A 25,201-nucleotide genomic window follows, 5' to 3' on the forward strand; every position below is an offset into this window, starting at 1 on the left:
ATTATTTTTTACTGAATGATTTAAGAAGCTTCTCTATAGAAACTATGACCAAAATGATGAATCTATATAGAAGTTTCTTAAATCATTTGACAAAAATTAACTTACTAATCTACTTCAGAATGTAGCAGATATCTATCAAATATTGCAAATCAAATGTGTAGAATTATTGATGAAGACCCTATGCAAGACTAAAAAATTTTAGTGGATGGCTTTAGCTGAATTTATATTAGAGGTTAATTATAGTTTAATTTTTTCTATCTATTTTCAAAAATTAAAGAACTTATTTATTTCTAAAATAGTAAAAGAATTTTTTTAATTTATTTTTAAAATTTGAAGAGCTTATAAATATTTTAAAAATTTATACGACTATTTACTTATACTTTTGGTTTTAGAGCGAAAATAAACCTTTTACCTTTTCATAAATGTATTTCTTTAAATGTCTTTTCTATCTAATTGGAATTTTTAGGCATTCAAATAAATTTAAGACCACTACAATTAAAAGACTTGATGATAAAAGGTAACACATCAAGATTCTAATTGGTTGATTCCTTCTTAATATATATATATATATATATATATATATATGAATGGCCTGTGTTGACTTTCCTCCAAGGAAATAAACAGATCTGTCACTGTATTGTAATTAATAGTTGATTGCTTGGAGAATTTGTGATTCTAGTGATTAATAATTAGTTATTTAGTTTCACATTTCCTAAATTTTAAAGAACTATTATTCCAAAAAAAAAATATTTCCCATTAAATTATAACTATTCATCAATTTTTTATTAATTTATCATTTCATATCAATTACCCGCATGAAAATGAAGTGATATCTTATAATTTCCTTGATGTTTTTTAACTGAATTATTAGTGAAGTGATGTATTTTAATTTTTCAAAAACTTATGATTTATGAAAGAAATACATGCAAACTAATTACTTCCATAGTAGAAAATTAGTTTCCCTAATTTCCCTGATGTTGATATGTATAGCTTATATGAGAATTTTGCATTTATCATCTTTTTTGACATTAATTTTCTCTGGTTTCTATTAATTTATGGGTCTTTTCTAGATCAGCATTTGAAAGAGATGTTAGAAGACCCCCAAAAGTTTACTAAAGTCTTTTCTGTATGTAGCCGGCTTCTGGATCAAGATTCCTTTTTTTAACTTTTAATTTTTGATCTATTTTATTTTTTTAAAAATTATTATTTAATTTTTATATTTTAATAAAATTAACTATTTAATTCGTATATTTTAAAAATTATATTTTTTAAAAAAAAGTGATCTCTAAATAGTATTTTTTTTTTTTAAACAATGTTGGTGCTCAGTGCATTTAATGACCGTCTCTTCTTATTTGCGAATGAGAAAACCAAGCCAAAATTTCACATAAACATCATGCATCTTGTCTTCTCCTTGTTCAGTTTACTTGCATAACATGAGTTGTGCAACAACATGCACCGCATTGAATTTATCAATTTTTTTAGGTTGGGTTTCATTATGAATTAAAAATGAAAATGCACCACCACATGGAACCCACCATAAGGTTATTCTCAGGACTAAACTGCACAAATTTGACAATTTTCAATATCTTTTCAAGTAAAAAATTCAATTTGCACTGTAATCACTCGCACCAAAATTTGAACTGCAGATACGTCTGAAAGATCTGTTACAAAATTTCACTAGAAAGATTGCCATTGATGAATTAGCATTCAACTACCGAAAGCAATGATTCAATAGAGTAAATCATTTGGAAAAAGGCAAAAAAAAATTCAATTGAATTCTCACACATTCATTCTTAATTTCTATTTCTTTTAAAATGAATTTTTTTTAAGTTAAAAAGAATTAATTTCTTTTTTTCCAAACATAAGAATTAACCAAAAGAAAATTAATTGAATTGAATTCTTAAAAAATTATAGATTCCGAACAGGAGTAAATATTTGGAGGGAGGAGAGAGCGCTTGGTTACACATTCATCTTGTGTTTAAATTTTTTAGATTTCTTTTTGAAAGGTATAGGATTCAACAATCGCTTCAAAGGAAATACAAGAGGCTGTTGAAGTAACCTCTGCTTTGCCCTGGATTTCCCTGCATACATATATAATAAAGAGGAGTAAGCTGTGAGTAGAATAGCAACAAAGATAATAGAAAAGAATTTATTCAAAGGATGATTTTGTAAAGAAAAAAGCTGGGAAAATCCACACAGAAGTCAAACCTTGAAATCAAAATACAGCAGTTTGAAGACTTCTAAATAAGGAAGTGATAAGAAAAGAAAATTTTGAACAGAATAAATGAAGAAACAACACTGAAATTGCTAAAAGTCATGGCTGAGGGAGGAACTCTAAAACTAAATAAATTGAGAATTGAAATATTCAATCACTCAAATCAGGAAAGTCACGATTCAGCCAGGGCGGAACTAAATGCATTGTTGGAGGGGCCATGGCGCCTCCATGCTTTGCAAAATTTCAATTTATATCCCTATATTTTCTGTAAAATTTGTTAGAATATATCTTTGGGCCCCCAACTTTATAAAACTTCTATTTATACCCTTAAATTTTCTATTATTTTTGTTAGAAATTTATACTTAATCCCTTGAAAATTTTCAATTGACTCTTAAAATTCTTATGTTCTTTTTAAGTGTTATAGTTATTTATGAAATTTAAAATCAAAAAATTCACCCTTGGAATTCAGTTATCTGAACTGAAATATTTCCTTGAGAAAAGTAGACATACTCAAATCTGTCAAGGTAAGTAGAGTTTCTGTATCGTTGGTGTAGTTTCTGACTCTCATGACACCAATTAAATAGGTATATTCATTTTTTTCAGGATTATTTCCATGAAACAAGACTTGTTAAGAAGAAAGAAAACTTTAAACAAAATAAATATGATGGAATATCCTAAGACAAGAAGAAACAAAGATTGGAATAAAACTGAAATTACCTATTAGTTGAACCAAAAGGAGATCATGGACGAGTTATCAAAATAACACAAACTAAATGAACTCAAAATCAGAATAATTAAAATTCAATTACAAAATTCATTATCTAATTTGAAATACTTTTTCAGGCGAGTATAGTTTGGATACTGTTGGCATAACAAAGCATTTAATTCTGAAAATGCTAATGAAATAGTACCTGAAGAAGATGGGAAGAACATTGGATGATTACTTTCAGCATCAGTTTCTTCAAGCTTTTGTTCCTTCATTGCCTCCTCCTCCAAGGGCATAAAATGTGCACCTGAAGAGGTATCTTTAGCTTTCAAATCATTGTCCCGGCCAAGAACATTTTCAGTATCTACATCTCCAAGTACTTGCTCTTCCATTGCCACCCCCTCTAGGGTCTCCATAACCTCTTGCTCTTCCATTGCCACCTCTGGGATCTCCATAGCCTCTCGCTCTTCCATCGCCACCTCCTCTAGGTTCTCCTGATTTGCAACTGAAGGGGCCTCTTTAATTTTAATATCACCACAGACTAAAGGAAATCGAACATGATCCCCAAGTGTCATAGTATCATCATCTGATTCCTTGCAATATTCTCTGCCAGAAATATTTTCAATTACAGGTGTATCTTCCTGATCTTTTACACCCATCTCTGCCATGTCTGTATCCATCACAACATTTTGTGCATCTAAAAATGCATCAGAAACTTGTGAATCTAAAAATGCATCAGAACCTTGTGAATTCATACACTTTTTAATCTGAGGAGCTAGAAAATTAACATTCTCAGATAAAGTTTCTATTCTTTTGTTGTCATGAACACAAGAATCCGTCAACTCAACTTCTGCAGCAGATAGCTGATGCATTATATCCTCGTTTAGTTCCATAGCATTTAATTCACAACTAGGGATGTGTTTTTGTGATTGCAAATCAGGCTTTTGAGTTACAATCAAAGGAAGTAATGCATCTTTGCCATTCGAATCTTTTGGCCCTTCCTCAATGGCGTTAGTAGGAGTTCCAATTTCGTCAAAATTAGTTGAATTTTTTGCAGCATTGTTTGGAAAACATAGCTCTCGAGAACTCCCATGATCAAAGGTCTGATTCTTTGATGGAGAATTGAAAAACGAATTCCAATCTGTTTCTGGAAGAAGATTTTCAGACACTCCAGTTGCTGCAACTGGTAGCTCAACTGCCTTAGCAGTCAAAAACTTTTCACCATGAGGTGGCATGCTGCCAATAAGTGAAGCAAAATCAATGGCTTTAACAGAATTGGAAACGCTAATAGTGGCAGAGAAAGACTTTGCCATATCCTCTAGTTGCAAATCTCCTTCACCACTTGAGATGGGATCCCATTTAAGCCAGTCCATAGACAATGGTTCCTTGGAGCCAGATTTTTCATCAGATGATATCAATTCAACTCTAATAGCCCCCTTGTAAAAGTGTTTTTTCCTTAAAGCATTAGCTACAAGATTCCTGCAAAACATTAGGGGAAAAAGGAAAAAAAAAAAAAGATCTCCTAACATCAGTTCATTGTACTTGCATAACTGCCAGAATTTGGGCTTTCTGCAAATTGTTGTACCTACAGTTCTTTGAAATAGCTGCTTTAGCTCGTTCAATAGAGAGCCCAAGCAAAGATGATAAATTTGCAGCATCATATGGCCCTCTAAGTTCATTCACAGAAGGAGCAGCACTTGAGAAAATGAGATTCCTTCCTCGAGTCCAATCCACCAGTAACTGGAAGTCAGATAGAGTGTGGCTCAGATGATAAGAAAGAAGATGCATTCATAATTCATACAAAGATACTCATTTTTGTATCAGCAAGATGAACCCAATAAGACTGATAACTATTGTGTTTGTAGACTCTTAACTGGAAAGAAAATTCACACTTGTTCAATTACAAAACACCAAGGTTCATAGCTTTTTTCTTGAGAAGCAGTGGCTTCATCTTCATTAAGAATACAGAAGAAAAGAACCACAACTCTCCAAGGACATTGCTCAAGCAGGACTAACACTAAGTACTTGCCTTTAAAGGGGTCCTCAAACCATTCTGAAAACATTATTTGTAAAGCTATTGCTATTACCCAGTTCAAGATACTTGTGGAAATAAATAGTGAGTCCTTTGTTTATCAGTGATAAATTTCAGGGAACTCCTTGTCAAATCAAACAAAGAAGTCTTTTGCTCCCAGCAAAAGGAAGAGACTCAACAATAAAATGAAAATAGAAGAGCGAGCTCTAGCTTAGTGCAGTCCAACACCAATAATAACAAAAGCTTTCAATAATCCGAGCTTTTCTAATTGCATCGTTATACACAAGCTTTATGCAGCAGTTAATCCAAAAAAAATGACTAAAAAGAGTCTATAACAAGCAAGCTTCTGATGATCATTCCAGAAAACTGTGCAAAAAAGCTTTAACCAACAGCACTCAATTAAAATCAAAGCTGAAAAGTAAAGGTTATGGCAATTCTGATTCTCTCACAACACTACTTACTGATTAGTAGCATTTTTTTCCCCAACAATAACATGCATATCAAACCATGATTCAACGAGAGAAATCACAATGTATAAGTTAAAGGGAAGGCAATAATGAAATGAAGCAACCAAATGAGTAGTTAAGAAGCACAATGCAAATAGATGTTTTACTCAGTGCTCGAAGGCTTTACTGTCTAATCTGTTTAATAATCTACTATTAATCAATGTAAAAGTTCACCTTGGCATTTGATATCATTTGCCTCCTAACTTGAACATCCAGAATAAGATCAGAGTATGAAATTTCAAAGTGAACTCCACGCTGCATATCATAAAACCAAAAAAGGTTAACACCACCAAAACCAAAAGAAACTTCAAATCAAAAGGAACAAGAATGAAAATGGTAATGAATATCAAAACAAACCTCCATAGCAGCTTTAACCATTGGCAGCTTCAACCTAAAAGGCAGCTTCTCTGAGAAATCAATAGCAATTATATCCACCTGTGTAAATTATCAAACAAACAAGAGAATCAATCTCCAATTAAGAAACATAACTACATTAAAATATTAAAAATAAAAAAAACAATATATATAACTAGGAACCTCAGATTTCTCGCAGGCATGATCGAAAGCGCTCTGATTAAGAGGCCTAACAGCAACCAAATCATAAGTCTTCAAAATTGGATTCCCACTGTTAAGCGCCTGACACTGAGCAGGAGTATCGACAGAGACAGTCAAGCGCGTGTACTGACGGAAGGGGGAGGAGCGTGGGATACCAAGAAGGTCGCGATGGAGATTGACGGAGGAGGCGAGAGAAGGAGCAACATTGAGAAGAGATGAAAGGGATAGAGGCATAATAGAGCAGCGATCGTGATCAGACATGACGCCCTTGATCGTGCGGTTATAGGCGATACCAGTGTAGCCTAGCTCCATAGCTTTGATTACCACCTTGATGCGCGTCGTCTTTGAAGATTGAGAGGTTTCATAGGGTATGTTGAGGTCGAAGAACCCCATCTTTTGCAGAGAGAGGGAGCGAGAAGGACGGGGGTGTTTCCTTGTGTAGGGTTTTGCTGTGGGATTTGTAGGGTTTAAGAGCTCCTGTGAATTTTAACTGAATGGGAAATTTTTGAGTCATTAAGTGGTCAAAACAAAAATCCCAAAAGGAACAATTCCCTTTTTTTTTTTTTCATTTCATTAGTTAATTTGATTTGAATTAATTTACGTTCTTTAAATTTTTAATTAATTTAATTTTTATAATAAAAATTTAAATTAATTATATCAATATAAATTATATCAATTTTTTCAAAATAAGAAAATTAAAGGGATAATGATTTATTGAAAATATAATAGTAATTTTTTTAGAATATTAAAATAATCGTAACTCTTAAAATTATAATTATAAACTTCTATACAGAGTTGTGCAGTTTTCGGTTTAACAGGTTCAATTTTTTTTATTTATTTTATTTAATTTGACTTATTATTTCAGTTATTTTTAATTTTTAATTCGATTTAATTTTTTGTTCAAAAAAAATCATTTTTTTTTCAAAACTTGATCCATGCATTTTCTCTCCTTCTCAATGTCGCTCGCCGTCCGTCCCTTCTGGCCTTTTCTCCCTCTCTCACCTCTCGAATTCTTCTCCCTTTCAGCATTAACATTTTTTTCGCCCCTAATCTCACCTCTTGTCACGTTGCCCTCTAATCCCATTGTGCACTCCGAACCGTGTAGTGGTTTGTGGCGGTTTGCATCGAATCATGGGTCCTCGTCCCTCGCTATTCCAACCTCGGAAGTCAAATCATTCTCTTGATTTCTAAATGCAGTGGTTTGTGTTAGATCATGGGTTTCTATCTCCGATATTTGTTGATGGCAGTGATGTACCAAATGTGTCGAAGAAGGAGAGTGAATTGGATTAATATATTTTTTATTTTTATTTAAAATTTTTAAAAAATCATGGCTTAGTTTAATAAAATATTCTAATGTGAAATGTATATATAAAATAGCTCAAGCAAATAGTATATATAAATTTAACTTAAAGCATGCATAGTATACTGTTCAATTAGAATATATTAGTACTTAGCAAATAAAGCATTAAACTAATTCAAATCACAACAAAGTAAATAAAATATATCAGTCCTCAACAAATAGAGCAATAAACTAATTCAATTCTCAACATAGCAAAATTAACTTAATTAGAAAATAAAATGCAAAAATTTAAAGAGCAAAGGTTAAGAAAATTAAACACTAAAATTTTATAGTGGTTCGGCCTAACTAATATACATTTATTCTCTCAAAGATGCCACTTTGAGTTTTCACTTCACTATTCTTCTCTTTTAAAGGTAAGAGACACAAATCCTTTACAAATCTGCACTCCAAAGCTTTACAAAGTAGCTTCAAACTTCTTACATTATCCCAAACATTTTATATCATTAAGCTTCAATAGGTGCTTGAAGGACCTCTCATAAACGCTAATAAGATTTTTAAAACTCACTCTCACTCATTACATCATAATCTAGAAAGAAGAGATGAGTAGATATGCCAATGATGAGTAATGAAAACAAGTGTAACACTGTAACCGAAAGTTTTAAATGACTTTAAAGAGTTAGGAACACTAAAGCAACTTTTATTAAGTGCAAAATGCCCAAAAGTAAGTGTATTTATAGTCCCAAATTATTTATGACCGTTTGAGAACTCATCTGAAAGTTACAAATTTAAATTTTAAGAAAATAGGTGTTATTTTATCATTTTCTTTGATGTTGTATGGAGTTAAGTCAATTAGCAAACTAGTTAGCATATCAGGTAAAACTTTTTTACTCAACTTTGAAAAATTAAAACTTTGCACCAAAACTCAATAAAATACTTTTAGGCTATTCAAAAGTTAAAAACAAGTTCTAAAAACTTAGGATAAAAATTTGAGGGTTTAAAAATTAATATTATTGGCTCTACTCCTCATTTCTTTTCACAAATATTCTTAAGAAACCTAAACTAAATTCTAAACTATGTACCTTCATTTTGATATTCAATGTAGCTTAGAAGGTAGCCTTTTCTTTCTTGTCTTCTTTGTCTTTGATTCATCTTAAGTTGCCTTAGGATGTCATCTTTCTTTAAGGCACAATTTCATCAATTCATGAATCTATTTTTAAATCCTTAGGAAGATACATCAGAATACTTAAAGAAAAGTTAGTTTGATTCTAGCTGAGTTTTACTATCATCAAAATTCATGCTCCTTTAAGTTATGGAGTCAACAGGCAGAATGTTTGTATGTTGCCTTAGATGCATATTGAATCTATGGTTGTTTCTGTTATACTACTAGTTACATTCGTTTTTGTTAAACTAACAGTTACGTTCCTAGTAATCGATTGGTATGTAACTATAAATACTCTTTATTTCTTTATGGATTTTGTTGTTTTACGTGTGTGTGTGTGTGTATTATGCCATAGAGCATATCATTTAGTATGTATCTTGTACATATTTTATTAATACAAGGCATTTTCACTTTTCCATTTACATAATATATTTATGTGTAATAGAAAAGATCCATTGATATTTTGTTAGAAATTCTATTTTTTAAGTTGTTAAGAAAATGAGTGACAGTATTTATTGCACAAAGTATCATAAATTGGTTCACAATCGAGGATACTTCACAATAAGGATATGATTTATCCAGAAAGATTATAATCATGTTTGTTCCCAAGTTATTTACATGAGATATAAATAAGATGGAATTGTGAGTCACATGCCATATAATAAACATGGTAGGCACTTATGCATGATAAGTAGGCCGAACCAGTGACATTTATGACAAGTACATGGAGTTTACTCTTGTCAATGTATTGTCATAAATCATATCGGTGCATATAATCTTTAGACTTGAGATAACACAGTTATCTTGTATATAGGTGGTTTGAGTTTGATACTGCTTTCATACTTGTACTGTGTATGGGTATATGAACATGTGTTGGCTCCTAGTAGTTATATATGGAGGTAGGTGTTGATCAAGATGGAATCTGTTACCCTAAGTAAATGGGGATAAAATCCTATGTTCATTTAATCATTCTTGATGTTTCAAGTTCCTGACAAGGATAGATAGATTTAATCAGAAAATAGTTTCTGATGAGAAAATCTTTTTAATAAAAAACTGGAATTAAAAGAAAACATAATATTCATAGCAAATGGGGTTTGACATAAACCATGACTCCAGCTCGAATTGGGATTTTATAACAGAGAGATTCTAGTGCATGGTAACATATGATTATAGGTTCATTTAAGGTAAATCTTATTACTGATTGGGTGGCCATGGCATGCTATGCTAGGTGTTAACAGTGGTCTATTAGATGCATAAAATGATTTAGAGAAATTATTTATGGTAAGAAAGAGTTATGATGATATTAAGAGTTAATATCATATCTCATTGCCAATTAGTGATGAGTCTAGTGAGTCACTCACATACACAAGTAATTACCAAGTTAAATATGATTTAATTAATTAATTAATTAATTAATTAGGTTTAGTTTGCAATTAGATTGCAAAGTCCCTAGCATGGCTTGAAACCAAATCTAGGTTATTTGATGTATAGTATAAGTTAAATTTATATTTAAAGTGTTTAAATATGAATTTAATTATGAGAAATTAATTAATAGAGATTAATTAATTAATTTATATTTGATATAAATTTATTAGAATAAGAGAAATAATTATTTTGGTTTGAGAACTCAAAATTAAGACACAGGGGTATTTTGATCATTTCACAGGGTGACATGTGGCACCATGAGATGGTGACACGCGGCACTACACATAAGCTTGCCAATTGTCTTTTAATCATGTAAGATAATCAAAGTCAAGATTAAATCTAAGTTTGACACTTGGCACAATGTGATTGGGTCAATTAAACTAAGAGTCAATAAGAATGTGACATGTGGCAAGGGTTTTAAGTGGTGACCTAGCTATATAATGTGCTGCTATGAAAGAGTAAAATAACAAGCTGCTGTTCTTCATAGGTGCCGCCACCCTTGGAGTGCTCTTCCTCTCATCTTCTTCATCTCTTATCAATTCAAAGAGAATTGCCAACATTCTCTTGAATTAAAATTGCTAGAAATCGTTTCTAGTGTCCTGTATACATATGTAATCTCTCTAAAGGTAAAATCTGAATTTCTAATTGATTGAAAAGGCTTGAGAAACTGTTCAAGGGGCTGCCATTAGTGATCTTAATGTGGACAAGCTAGAGGGACAACATCTGATGTCCTAGGCGCATCTCAAAGGTGCTAAACACAATTACAGTGCATCAAAAGGTTAGTGTACTTGTTATTAATCTAATATAGGGTTTTAATAAATTAATTTGTTAATTCTAAAATCTTAAATGACAAATGTAGATCCAAAAACATATTAAAAGAGTTTTAATATGCTGTTTAACATTGAAATCAAATAGATAAACAATGAATATTGCATTATGCATGACACCCTAGAAGAAAAATTTTGAATTCAATGATCTAAACTTATATTTTTCATGCTTCCGCTCCTTCAGAGTGTGTGTGTGTGTGTGTGTATTTGGTGTTTAGGTGTTAAAATTTGATTGGTAGGAGTGGCCATGGTCCGATTTCAAATCAGAACCAAATTAAATTCGATTTGGTCAAAATCAAAACCAACTTCGAACCAAACTGAAATCGCCCTTTTGCGATTTGGTTTAGATTCATATATTTTAAAACCGTGAACTAACAATTCTAAACCAGATTTAACCTATGGTTTTGAATCGGATTAAACCGGCGATTTAAATACAAAAGATTTCAATAAATATCTCATCTCACTCCTAATTCATTTATATAAATCATAAATTCTTTACAAAATTATTCTCTATACCCTCTTTAATTCTTAATACTTTTCAATTTCTCTCAAATTCTCTAAATAATTATTTTATACACTCATTTTAATTCTCAATTTCCCTACTTTATTACTTTATATGCTCACTGAAATTTTCAATACTATTTCAATTACTCTGTTATTCTTTTATATCCTCAATAAAATTTTTAATACACTCTATTTTATTTTATTTTTCTATTTTATACTTTTAATTATCAATTATCATATAATTTTTTAAAAACTGCAAGCAATAGAACTGTAAATTTTAATTAATCTAAATCCTAAAAGGATATATCGGCAAAATTAAGTTCATGGACATTTTTCTAATTTCTTTAACAAAAAAAATTTAATTTAATCTCTAGTTTTTTTAATCAAATTCAAGTATTTTCTTATTAAAATTTTCTTAAAAATAAATTATTTTCATTCTCTTTTATCTTATTTTATTTTTATTGAAAGATTTCTAAGAAAATTTAAAATATATTTATAAATATAACTTAAATTTTAAATCAATAAAATTTTTCTTTAATTTTTTCGTTTAAGTTACCTTTGAACCGTCCCTAAACCGCTATCAAATCGTCCTCTAAACCATCTTGAACTGTCATTTTTTCAAGTTGTCCTTCAAACTTTTTAAAATCAGGGATCGAACCAAAACCGGCAGTTCAAAAACTATCTTCCAAACCATCCCATAACGATTTGGTTTAGGTTCATAATTTTATTTAACCTGAACCAGCGGTTCTTAAACCGTGGCCACCCCTATTGATTGGTATTAGATTACTTGCTAATTGTGTAATATGTATTCTCTATTAGAGGTATCAATTCTTTTTGTCGAAAATAAAAATGCACATACAGTGTTTAGAGATAGAACTCAACATCAAATTGATGAAATTAACTGAAAATTTTTCTCAACATCAAATTGAAGGTGTGAAATTGATGAGATTAACTGAAAATTTTTTGTTTTTATTACTGATTGATCAATAAAATATTAGAAAACTTTTCTGAATTTTTATTTTTTCTATTATGTTTTAAGGCTTAATAAAAAAAAAATTAATGGAGAATCCAATAGCAAAAATATAAAAATTTCAGGGGCTCAAAATATTTTTTTTCTAAAATATTAGATAACAAATAAAAATTCAATAAATCATGTAATAAAATATGCTATTTAATCTTTTATTCATAATTATTATGTCAAAAAAATGATTATTAGCTATTCTCTTTTTTTTTATAAGATTTAAAAAAAAATAACATGTCTTGTTAAATCTACTCATTTTCATTTGAAAAAAATATCCACTCATTGTAAGGATACAATTTATTTTTTATTGGAAATATAAAAATTAAAAAATATATTAAAATAATAATATAAAAATTATAAAAATTTTATGCATAATTGAATAAAATAAATTAAAAATAGTAAGGAATGTTGAGGTATATTTAATAAAAAAATAAAGGTTATCAATAAATAATTACGATCGTGTCAAAGTAGTAATTTTAAAAGTAAATAATAAATAAATAAAAGCAGCAGCAAGTGTTTTAAATAGGAATAAAATATAATTTTCTTCCTGTATTTATTAGAGATGTTTAATTTAACTCAATTTTAACTTTTGATTCAATTTAATCTAAAAGTGTAATATATTCACTTTAGTTAGTTCGTATATTCTACTGTTATAGTGACTAATATCGGTCCGGACAGTCAGAAGGTCTAGAACTATATTTAGACTAGAGTGAGAAGTCATAAATAGCCCAAATAATGTCAAGAAAAATTGAGAAAAAATTTTAGAAATAAAAAATATTAAGGTTAAATGAGCCGTAGCCCTAGCGATGGGTGACCTAACGGGAAGTTGCTGTGAAGACAGCTAGTAGCCCTAAACCCTAGGGAAATTCCGTGAAATAATTTTTTAGACTCCAGGGAGGAGTTATAGAGGTTTCGATGACAACAGATTGTTAAGAAAATGCAAGGATAATTAAATCAATCAGTACAAATAATTTTAGCTCAATAAGCTAAACGAATAGCATTTTGGTCATTTCACATTTAGAGACGATTTTTGCTCAACTTGTCCAATTAAATAAATAAATTATATGATATAAAATATGAATAAATATTACTAAAAATTTAATTAAAAGTGAGTGAAAAAGAAAAAAAAAGAAAATGGAAATAAATACCCCATTTATGACATCATGCTCATTTGAGAATAATGCAATAAAAACTCATTGACCAATCACCATTTAACAACACATTTAAATGCATTTAAAATGAAAAAAAAGAAGTTAAATAAAAGAATTATTTTCTGCCTTCTTCTTCCCTATCCAGCCGAAGCTCTCTCTCTACACACACCTCTATTTTTACACTCTTTTCTCACTAGAAATCTCTTACAATCACACCATAAAACTTCTTCGTATCTTCGTTAAAGTTGACCCTTGTAACTACAACTAGCTTGAGGCAGCACAAGGGAAGGGAAACTAAGAAGTTTATCAAGCTTGGGGTTAGCTCTCAAAGAGGGTAGTGCTAGAGTCTTTCTTTCTCTCTTTTAATTCTTTATTAAAACTAGGAATTGAATTAAGAATTGAAGAAATTATGTAAAAATATGCATGTAGGGACACTATCTAATTTTCGGCAGCCATAAATCTTCTTGAGTTTGATAGCTTTTAATGGATTTAAAATGGTGTAGGGCTGTCCCTTGACATGTATAAGTGAATTAAAAACTTTAATTGTAAGTATAATGTAAGATTTGAGAATTTGGGATTTAGAGTTTTATGAAAATTTAAGGTTTTGTTCATGTAATGGTGCATGAATATTTTAATGGTCAATTAGTGACCATTTAGTAAGATTTAACTATAAATTAAAGTGAATTAGGGCATTGGAGTTTGATTTGGTAAACTGCCCTTATGGTGTTAGAATTACTGGACTTGAGTTCAGTGTGATTGGACAATAATAACTAGAATTGTAAAACTTCAATTAGTGCAAAGCCAATTGGAGATGAAACTAGATACATAATGGCACAACTTTGATGAAGGAACCCTACCCAGAAAACCACAATAGAATGACCTAAAAATTGCCTCAATCCGGGTGACCAACATGCTGTCCCTGGAAAATGACAAAATGAACAGTATTTGTTCATTTGGTCATAACTCAGTGTAAAAATGTCCAATTGACTTGAATTTTATGTCAATGGAAAACTTAGACAATTTAGAACAACTTTAATGAAGAATATAACTCTAAATTCTGATCAAAACTTAATGAAATTGTCTATCAAATTCAAGACACCAAAACTGCCAGAATTGATTTCTACCTAGAAATTCTAGAAAATTTTCAATCTGGTCAGTTGTGGTATTTAGGCCATAATTAGAGCTATAAAACTCCAAATAGAGTGATTCAAAAAGAGAATTAAACTAGACACATAAAGGAATAACTTTTGTGATGAAAGTTTTGTTAATTTTTCATTGTAGCAAGGTCCAATAGAACAGTAACATAGACTTTAAATTCTGAAAATTTGAAATAAAACTTAGAAGGCTAGAAATTGAGTTTGACAACTAATGTCAACAAAAATAAAATTCAAAATGTGGTATATTAATGGACTTAGACTTAACAAATCTATTAGGTATTAAAAAGTCAACATTAGTGTATAATAGTCAAGTAAATAGTGATCTCTAAACTACAAATATAAGTAATTAAATAGTTAACTGTATAAAATGTCCTAGTATGCCTAGAATGATTGGCTTGGATAGGTTGGCATCCCAATAGAGTTCTGTTAACAGTACTGTATATGGCTTCATGCCATTCCGTGTTTTATGGCCTTCTTGCCATTCTGTGATATAATAGCTTTGTGGCTATTTTGATTATGTCGATTATGCTTGGCCTTTTGCCTAATGACTAATATGGCTTAATAGTCATTTTGTTGCACACCTGGTACACACTATGTAACCAATTGTGTGACGGCCCAAGGTACTTGATACCTAGTGCCAGTTTACCAATTTATCCAGTCCAATCAAGTTGCCTAGGTTACTTGGACAATTAAATTAAGTTTAATAAATTATAATCAATTAATTAATATAAAAAGTATCAAAATAATAATATAACTAATAATTACCAAAAATTTAGTCTATGTAAAATATCAGCATACCTTCTGCATAATTATTTTATTTCAGTTATTTTTATTTTATATTGGCACTACTATGAGTATAGTTTAGTGCGTCGCTGTTTGCAACGCATAGGTACTGGAGACACGGAGCGAAAGCCCAGCAGACCCCAGACTGGGTGAGAGTCCGATCTGCTTAGAGTCCAATGTTACCTTACATCTGCAGTACTAGGCTACATTTTATATTTTATATATTGTATTTTTGTAAATTTTTGTAATTAGATTTTCATCTTGCCATGTACATTTAAAACTCATAGAAGTATGTATTAATGTAATTATCTATAAATTGTGTTCATAAATAAAATTTGAGTATTTGAGTATGATATGAATTGAATGAATGAAAAATTGAGAATTTGATGAGAAATGTTGAGATGATGTTGAATATTTGGAGTTGGGGATATGATAAATTATTTGGGAGTGTCTTTCCAAGGTTCTAAAGAACTGTTTTTCTAATTTACAATCGGTATTCTGCCGGATTTTTTATAAAATTTGTGAAAAATTTAAATTAATAAAAAATTATAAATAAAGGACTTAAATGATAAAAATTTCACATAAAAGTATTTTTAATCAATAAAAATAAGAACTATAAATTGAATTAAATTATGATATAATATGGTACTCCGGCACACTGTGTGGCATGCCTTACTCGACTACACTATAGACGGATAAAGAGGTGTCATAAAAAATTTTAATTTATGTCTAATTTAGCCCAATTTTAAGGAAAGTGTAACTCACTCACCACTTTGGTGTGTGAGTTGCTCTTTTTTTTTTTTAATTTTTTAAATATTTGTAAAGTTAATTATTTTTTAATATTAATTGCTTAGTTAATTATTTTTAATCTTAATTAATTACTTATAATTAGTTATTTTTATATTTTAGTTTTTTAATATTAATTAATAATATGAAAAAAATAATATTTTTATATTTTTAATTTTATTTAATTATAATTTTATAATTTTAAATTAAAAGTATGAAATACAATAATCATATTTTTTATTTAAATAATTAAAATTTTAATTAATTATATAAAAATATAAAAATATTTTTTTACGTTTTCAATTTGATTAATAATATTAAATAATAAAAATAATTTTTTTATTTTTTTATTTAAATAATTATACAATAAAAAAAATTATTTTAATATTAAAAAATAATATATATTAATTAATTAAATTAATTTAAACATAAATTAAAATTTATAAATTAAATTAGATCAAAAATTAAAAATTAACTAAATTAAATCTTCCCCACAAACAAATTGAGCTTTATCCCGTTTTAAATCTGAAAAATTTTTCATTCCCGCCAAATCGCACGACAACCCCGCGCGTCTTTCACATCCTAGAAATTGTAACCACGTCATCGATCCTCCCTACACCAATCTTTCTAATCTAAACCGTCCATTCAAATTGATCCACGATCCAAAACCGCTCTTTCAGCCTCGACAAGAATCAACCCCATTCACCTATCAGATTTCTCTTCCTTATAAATATCCTAATCCAAGATCCTCTACATCACAAGCATCGGAAACACTACACTACTAGTCTCTCGGCTTCTCTTTCGCTTTAATTTAGATCCTATTTAGAAGATGTCTGGCCGTGGAAAGGGAGGCAAGGGGCTGGGCAAGGGAGGAGCTAAGCGTCACAGGAAGGTTCTCCGCGATAACATTCAGGGAATCACCAAGCCTGCGATTCGTCGGCTGGCTCGTAGAGGTGGCGTGAAGAGGATCAGTGGATTGATTTACGAGGAGACTCGCGGAGTTCTGAAGATTTTCTTGGAGAATGTGATCCGTGATGCTGTGACCTACACTGAGCACGCGAGAAGAAAGACGGTGACTGCTATGGATGTGGTGTATGCATTGAAGAGGCAGGGAAGGACTCTATATGGATTTGGTGGTTAAAGTTTAAAGCTTTTTGATGTAATTAGTGAATTAGATGCTGTATTTTGGGGATTATGAGTGTTATGGTAGGATAGCTAATGGATTGTGTAATTCGTGCTTTGAATTGCAACTTCAATGAAATTTCTGTTAAATTTATCCTTTTAGGGTATTAACGCTTTTGAGTTTGGACTCTTCAGTATTGAAGGAACCCTCACTGATGAAAATTTCTACCATTTTATAGTGTCTAATCCAATTTTGCAGTTGAGTTTTGACAGTATTGGATTATACCCAAGGGATTTAAGTTCAAATATTCGGTGGAGCAGGGTTGAAACAACCATTATGCTTCTCGTTTTCTGAGGTTAATTTGTTCATTTAGACTGCTATTTTTTTTTGTCAAGATCACATTTACCATAGACTACTGCTGATATGAGAATTAGAACAATAAAACAGGTCTCAAACAACTGGAACAACAAAATTTGTTTTAAAATTTTTGCTTAAAACATAATTGATGATACCACAAATTGGAGGGAGAGAAAAGGAGATCAAATTTGATTTACTTGAGAACAGAAAATTTCTACTTTTAAAAGTAAATACAGTTCTGTAATCAGTCCAATCATGAATCTTCAATATCCTGGCCGATCCGTTATTTTTCCAAGAAGGAGGGTTAGTAAAGTAGGCACATTCTATGAGATTTCCAAACCTAAATATCCATTGTCCCCTTAAATTTGATGTTTCTCGCACCATAACTCAATCTGCCTTGTGTTTTGAATGTCTGGAATATCGCATACCAGTAGTACACCTTCCCACAAACTTAAGAACCTCATCGATTAGAATGACTGGGAATGCCACAGCCAGCACCAGAAGCCATTCATTCAGGCTGAGAGGAACAATCCCAAATATTTGTGCAAGGAATGGCACATACAGGATCAAAAAGTGCAACCCAAATGAGACGAACATTGCTAATAGGAGCCATGGATTGACCCATGGCGGCATTGTCAGGAGGCTGCCATCCTCAGAGAGAGCATTCAAGGAATTGAACATTTCAATGGCAACCAGGACAGAGAGGGAGAGAGTCGAGGCCTTGATTTTTCCCATTCGAAAGTAATCACATGGATTATCATCAAAATTAAACACTTGAGACCCAGCTGTGAAGGGTGACGCTGAAAAACCTTCCCAGGTGCTGCACTGATCCCAGTTGGCAAGTTGGGAGTAGGTGACAAGACTATGACCATCGCCACTCAGGTCAATGAACATGAATGTGTGGCGTGTGTACCATATGATGAATACACCTACTGTTGCCAATCCAACATAAAATCCAATCACCTGCATTGAGTAAAGATCAAGGTTAACCAAAAACTTTTACCGACTACAAATCCAGCATCCAAAGCAAGAAAAGAATTTTGGTTTCATGACAGGGAAAAAATGCGGCTCTTGTACCAGGTAGCGAAATAAAATCCAAGGTGTTATCAATGAGTCATCACTTTTTCTGGGAGGTTTCTTCATTATATCTGTGTCTGGGGGATTGAACCCTAAAGCTGTTGCTGGCGGTCCATCAGTCACAAGATTAACCCAGAGAAGCTGGACAGGAATCATCCCTTCTGGAATACCCAAAGCAGCTGTCAGAAATATAGAGGCAACCTCGCCAATATTTGAGGAGATCATGTACCTACAATTACAATTAAAAACAAAATGTGAGGAAACCGAAAATGGAACTTGAAACTCCCTTTACATAGACAATTTCCAACAAGGAACAAACAGAATATTAACAAATATCTTCTTCATTGTGAGTGGAGATGTCATGGGATAGCATTCTGAAATTTTTAAAGTTGAATGCTACCCAAAATTTACAATGGAACATGATTGAGGAACTGGAATATTGCTAAAAAGAAGAATGTCGACATCATGTGTACTTCAGAAGCATAAAGTCAAAAATCAACTGTCCTATTACATTGATATATAACTCGTAGGGCTAATATTAACACATTACCAAAAATTCCCAGCATCTACAGAAAATAAACCATGCTATATCTACCCACCAATATAAGCAGATGAACGTCTATTTCTACGGTAAATGAGTCCTAGTGATAAATACCAGACCTGATAAAAGCCTTCATGTTGTCGTAGATGGACCTGCCTTCACCAACTGCAGCAACTATAGTGCTAAAATTATCATCTGCTAACACCATGTCAGAGGCTTCTTTGGCAACCTGGAATGAGAATTGTATTTGAAAAATTTTAATGAGCAGAATAACAACAGAGTGCAATATTGAATTACATAGTGTAGAAAAATAACCAAAATAATTTAACATGCAATATATACATACATTTGTAAAGTTAACCGTCTATACCTATATCAACATGGGTATTAAAAAGAGATGTACACTAACATGTGCTCAATCTGTGTTCCGTGCTAGCAACATCACTAGTAACTTGAGAAGAAGTCATATGGATACACTTAATAAAGGCAGGCCAATATGCATTTGCATGCAGATATGTGCATCTTTGGTAACTTGTTTGAAGTCCATCATAACATATACAACAAATTAGATGTACCTCTGTACCAGCAATGCCCATTGCTATGCCAATATCAGCCAACTTTAAGGCAGGTGCATCATTCACTCCATCTCCTGTCATAGCAACAACTTCACCATCATCTTTAAGCAACCTCACTATTTCTTGCTTATGCCTTGGTTCAGCCCTAGAGAACAGTAGCCCTCCGTCTTGCCTTAAATGATTTCTTTGATCAGGATGGTCCATGAATTCTTTTCCAGTTACGCTTCGTGTGCTGATATCATCATAAGGTCCAAATACACCTATTTCACGACAAATAGCTTCTGCTGTATTTTTGTTGTCACCTGTAATGACCATAACACGGATTCCAGCTGCTTTACAGTCCTCAATTGCTTGACGAACCTCTTTCCGAGGGGGATCCTTTCAATATTTGAAAGGAAAGATTAACTTTGCAATAAAACCATCACAAACATACAAACAAACAAATAAATATTTTAAAAGAAGGAAAATTACAAGACAAACTTACCCTTAGCCCAACTAAACCAACAAAAATGAGTTCACTCTCAATAGAAGAATAATTAGATGGGTTAAGTAGAAGCTCATGTGCCTGGTGGTCCTCATCACCATTATATGTTTCAAACATTGGAAGGTACCCTTTGTAAGCAAAACCTAGACAACGTAATGCATTGGTTGACATGTCATGAAGGCTTTGTAAAATAAGCTCTCTTGAATATTGATCCAATTCCACAACTGAGCCATCAAGCAGCTGAACATATGAGCTTCTCTCCAATACGTTTTCTACTGCACCCTGCCATATTTAAGTAGAATATTCAGAAGAAATCCCAAATATATAGCAAACCATAACAACAGAAAAAGAAAGGATACAAAAGCAAAAAACCGCTAGAAAGTCCAAAAGGTAACAAAGAATCAAAAAGGAAGGACTTATATTCTTCCCAAAAAAGTAGAGATAAATTAACTCTGAGGTTTACAAACATAACATATTCAATACCAATCTTATGTTATAGAAAGATAATTACGTGGTAGGACAGTAAAGATTAGAATGATGAAGGGGATAATTCAAGTATTTGGACTTTGTTCACAGGAAAGGAAATTGGGATTAGGAAAAGAAAATATTTACTGGTAAAATACACAAAAGAAGAGAAATCAGGTGATAACAATTCAAAAAAGGAGTCCTTGTATCATCTTTATTCAAATCAACTCAACTAAGCCTTTATTCCAAGAATTTAGGGTCGGCTATATGGATTCTCTTTCTCCATTCTAAACGATTTTGGGTTAAATCCTCGGAAATGTGTAATGTTTAAGCAGCTTTATTATTATAGGCAAACACTCATGACTCAAGCAGCTTTAGATCCATTCCCATATAGCATTCTTAGTATAAAACATATCAAACTTTCTTGAAGATGATTCTGGAAGTGCATCATTGAAGAAAATGTAAAAGCTTCTAACAATCCAACCAATATCATGTTTTGTCAGAAAACATTATAACATGCAAAGTCTCTACTGATACTGAGAGAGAGAGAGAGAGAGAGAGAGAGAGAGAGAGATTACGTTCATGTCTGGGCCATGCAACTTGTCACCAGAAAAGGAATGGTGAAAGTTTTTCATTCAGTGATTAACATTAACAAAATCCATGACCATATCAGCCAATAAAAGGAGAAACAACCAAAGAAAAATGAACCAAAGAAGCTGAACCAGCAAGACAGAGAGGAGAATGAACCTTCACTAGCAGTGATTTTTTTCCTGTGCTGGATTTAACAATAACTCCCATGGATTTCCGATACCGATCGAACTCAAGAGTTGCAATGCGCTGATCCATTTTATTCCATAGTTGACAGCAACCTTAAGTGGCACAATAACAAAAGGGGGACATTTCAAAGCCTCAGAATAACGCAAATGAGCAAAACAAAAATATAGGAATACGGTACATACGTAGAACATCCCCATGACCTGAAGATGATTCATTAAGTCCACCAGGAAATCCCATTTTCTCAACAAGTACCTGGTACAGAGCAGAGAAGTAACCAATTAGGAATTTATATCACAGAATTCTTTAGTAACTGAGTCGATGTCCAGATTTCATGTACTTGCTAGAAAATACTCCTGACAAACAATACACACAGACAAGGACAAAGAAGAAGAATAAGTATAAATTACTTATTATTTCAAAAATCTATGGGAAGTAAATTTGAATGCAAAATGTGATATTGAAAACCACAAATTGGGGCCAAAAAAAAAATTGATGCTCGGTTTTGGCACTCCCTATTTAACTTCTGTCACCATGTTCATTCAGAGAGAAGTGGTCATTTTACCTTTAAGGCAGCCTCTGTAGGCATTCCACTAGCAATATAATGGTGACCAGATCGCTCCACACCTGCATCATTGCAGACTGCAGCAATCTTTGCGATCATCTGAAGATTAGAGTCCATTCGACCCACTGGCCAGTCTTCTATTTTCCCATCCAAAGGGTCGTAGGTAGTCCCTTCCACATTGAAAGATCGAAGAGTACCAATCCTAGAACCCATAGCCACTAGCTTTGACGCGGCCATCTGATTAGTTGTTAAAGTACCTGTTTTGTCAGAACAGATCACTGTTGTACATCCAAGAGTCTCAACACTAGGCAACTTTCTAACAAGTGCATTCTTTTGAGCCATCTTTCGAGTTCCAAGTGCCAAACATGTTGTAATGACTGCAGGCAATCCTTCTGGTATAGCAGCCACTGCCAGTGCCACAGCAATCTCAAAGTAATATGTGCACTTCTCAAATGAGAACTTAAAATTCTTGGGCCAACCATCAACATATTCCCAAGTAAGAAAGTACTTAACATTAATCAACCAAACCAATGCACAAATGACTCCAATTATCAGTGTTAGAAGCTCTCCGAACTCATTCAATTTCTTCTTCAATGGGGTATCCTCTTCATTCTGTGAGGCTTCATGGATCTGTGAATGCACCTTTCCAATCTCTGTATTCATTCCTGTTTGTGTAACCAAGCATATACAATTTCCATTCACCACTGTTGTTCCCCCAAAAACCATGCATTTCTTACCTTGTATATCTGTGTCTCCTGCAACAGCCTTGACAGTCTTGCTCACTGCTTCACTCTCTCCAGTCAAAGAACCTTGCTCCACCCTAACTGTGGAGCTAATCAAACTCAAAACTCGCATATCTGCAGGCACCTTATCACCCACTCTCAACTCCACAATATCTCCTGGAACAAGTTCTTTTGCTGGCAAATTCGAAATCTTCTTGCCATCTCTTATCACTGTGGCGTGCTCAGACTGGATTTCTTTCAAGGCTTCCAATGCTTTCTCAGCATTGCTCTCTTGCCAAATGCCCACAATTGCATTCACAATCAAGATCAAGAAAATAACCAACGGTTCCACAAATGCTGTGATCTCCATTTCCCCTCCTTCCTCACCATCATACCAAGCCAACACAAAAGAGATTATGGCAGCAGCTAATAAAATCCTAACTAATGTGTCATTAAATTGCTCCAATATGAGTTTAAAAATGGATGCACCCTCATGTTTCTCCAATTCATTATATCCAAATTTCTGCCGCCTCTTCTCAACTTCTGCAGCCGACAATCCAAACTCATGATTCACTTGGTAGTGCTCTTCACATTCTTTAATATCTTTCGACCAAGCAGGGAAATAATCTTCGTCCTGCGATTCCAAACCAATTTTCTCTCTTTGACCATAGTCCTCCCCACCCTTCCCCATCAAACTCAATCCCAATTAAACCAATTCCCAATCCTTCAATAACAGGACCAGGCCTGAGACCTAGCAAACACAACATAGAAAAATCATGATTTGATAACGCAAATTCCTAAAATTCAGCAAATAAAATTTCTAAAAAGAAAGTTCAAGCAAGTAGGGGGGGAAAAGGAGGATTCAGAACCATCTGAATTTTCTTCCCATTTTCCGATTACTTTCTTAAGAACCAATCAAAACATAAAAGAGAAGGAAGAACATAATTCATCAAAACCGATCAAAATTAGGTTTCAATTACCAGTAAAGTTGGAGTGTAAAATCCAAAAAGGGGAAACTCTGTTAAAACTCTCACTCTCACCTGCTACCAGTACCAGTGATTTGTTTCTTTTCTTCTTCTTCTCTGTTAAATGAGCATTCACTTGTAGGGTTGAATGCAATGAAATATAAAGAAGGGACCACAGAGAGAGCGATTCAATAGCTCATGCCTACCTCTACCCTCTCATTCTCTCGGTGCATTTTTTTATTTTTTTCAATTTTGCCAGCTTCAGAAAGGGCTACGATCAGAATATGCCAAACCAATAGGAATCCGCCACGTCAAAAGATGAGTCCGTTATGTTACCGCAAGGGGCAAGCAGGCAGTTAGCTGTGTATTCTATTCAAATCCTATTAAATCGAATCAAATAATTAAAATTAAATTAATTAAATTATTAAATTTTAAAAATTAAATTAATTAAAAAATTAAATTAAATTATTTACTTTTAATTTTATTTAATTCAATTAAATTTGATTAATTTTTAAATTTAAATAAATTTTTTAATTTAAATTTAATTTTTAAATTATTTTATTTAATTTTAACTTTAACTTAAATTTAATAATTATTAATTAATAAAATTAAATAATTTATATATATAATTATATACGATTTATAAATTTCTCATAAAAATAAATTCATTTAAAAATTAATAATATAATTTAATTAAATTATTTTTTTTAAAATTAAATTAAATTAAAATAATCATAATTTTTAAAATATAAAATTAAATCAAATTAAATTATCTTATAAATTGAATTAAATTATTTTAATTTTTTTTATTTAAATTAAATAATGCTGACCCCAATTACGGATGACTTTTAGGTGAGGAAATTCGATCTCCTTGAAATGCAAACCAATAATAAAAAATTATAGGAATTAGTTAATCGTAATCTTTATTTTAATTGTGTAATGAAACTTCCTCCTCATTACCTTTAATTAGACTATTTTATGGGTAAGTTAATTAATGTTTTATTTTTTATTTTAAAAATAAATTAAATTATTTATATATTTTCATTTTATTATATATTTCATATTTTTTTCTCAATTTTTGTTGTTAATAAATAATAAAATATCATAATATTTTTTTAATAAATTACTATTTTATTCTTAACTTTTATCATCATGAATATTTTTGTCATTTATTTTTTCATTAACATTTTCGTTCATCACATTGCACTTTTAAACTCTTGAATAATAGTTAAATTTTTAGACTCTTAGCCGATGATTAAATCGACAAAAATTTAGGCTCCGTTGATTAATTTTTTAACTGCTCTGATCTATGAATTATAATGGGTTAGGGGTGTGCAAACGGTCAGTTTGGTTCCAAACTGAACCGAACCGATAAAATCGAAAATAAAAAATTTTAAAAACCGAACCGAACCGATTGATAAGAGAA

The 25,201-nt window shown here is 31.7% G+C and overlaps 3 protein-coding genes across 5 annotated transcripts; 1 reads left to right on the top strand and 2 right to left on the bottom strand.

Moving 5' to 3' along the window:
- Positions 1-1,868: 1,868 nt before the first annotated feature.
- Positions 1,869-6,512, bottom strand: LOC110665362 (uncharacterized). Its single transcript, XM_021825423.2, has 6 exons — positions 5,997-6,512; positions 5,817-5,894; positions 5,634-5,714; positions 4,507-4,661; positions 3,127-4,400; positions 1,869-2,081 (listed from the first exon to the last, which is right to left on the bottom strand). The coding sequence occupies exons 1-6, from the start codon at positions 6,405-6,407 to the stop codon at positions 1,960-1,962; spliced, it is 2,121 nt and encodes a 706-aa protein (XP_021681115.2). The 5' UTR covers positions 6,408-6,512; the 3' UTR covers positions 1,869-1,959.
- Positions 6,513-16,867: 10,355 nt separating this feature from the next.
- Positions 16,868-17,403, top strand: LOC110665364 (histone H4). The gene has a single exon (XM_021825425.2). The coding sequence runs from the start codon at positions 16,957-16,959 to the stop codon at positions 17,266-17,268; it is 312 nt and encodes a 103-aa protein (XP_021681117.1). The 5' UTR covers positions 16,868-16,956; the 3' UTR covers positions 17,269-17,403.
- A 319-nt stretch (positions 17,404-17,722) lies between these two features.
- LOC110665363 (calcium-transporting ATPase 4, endoplasmic reticulum-type) lies at positions 17,723-24,002 on the bottom strand. 3 transcript variants are annotated; one of them, XM_058143272.1, is made up of 9 exons: positions 23,791-24,002; positions 22,089-23,561; positions 21,727-21,778; positions 21,497-21,618; positions 20,285-20,566; positions 19,801-20,178; positions 19,345-19,454; positions 18,685-18,913; positions 17,723-18,570 (listed from the first exon to the last, which is right to left on the bottom strand). In XM_058143272.1, the coding sequence occupies exons 2-9, from the start codon at positions 23,499-23,501 to the stop codon at positions 17,995-17,997; spliced, it is 3,162 nt and encodes a 1,053-aa protein (XP_057999255.1). In that variant the 5' UTR covers positions 23,502-23,561; positions 23,791-24,002; the 3' UTR covers positions 17,723-17,994. The 3 variants fall into 3 exon arrangements, with proteins under 3 accessions (XP_057999255.1, XP_057999243.1, XP_057999249.1); XM_058143260.1 differs by having other exon boundaries at positions 21,709-21,778; XM_058143266.1 differs by having other exon boundaries at positions 21,709-21,778; positions 23,851-23,996.
- Positions 24,003-25,201: the final 1,199 nt, after the last annotated feature.

The sequence above is a fragment of the Hevea brasiliensis genome, chromosome 1, assembly GCF_030052815.1.
Source record: "Hevea brasiliensis isolate MT/VB/25A 57/8 chromosome 1, ASM3005281v1, whole genome shotgun sequence".
Taxonomy (NCBI): Eukaryota; Viridiplantae; Streptophyta; class Magnoliopsida; order Malpighiales; family Euphorbiaceae; genus Hevea; species Hevea brasiliensis.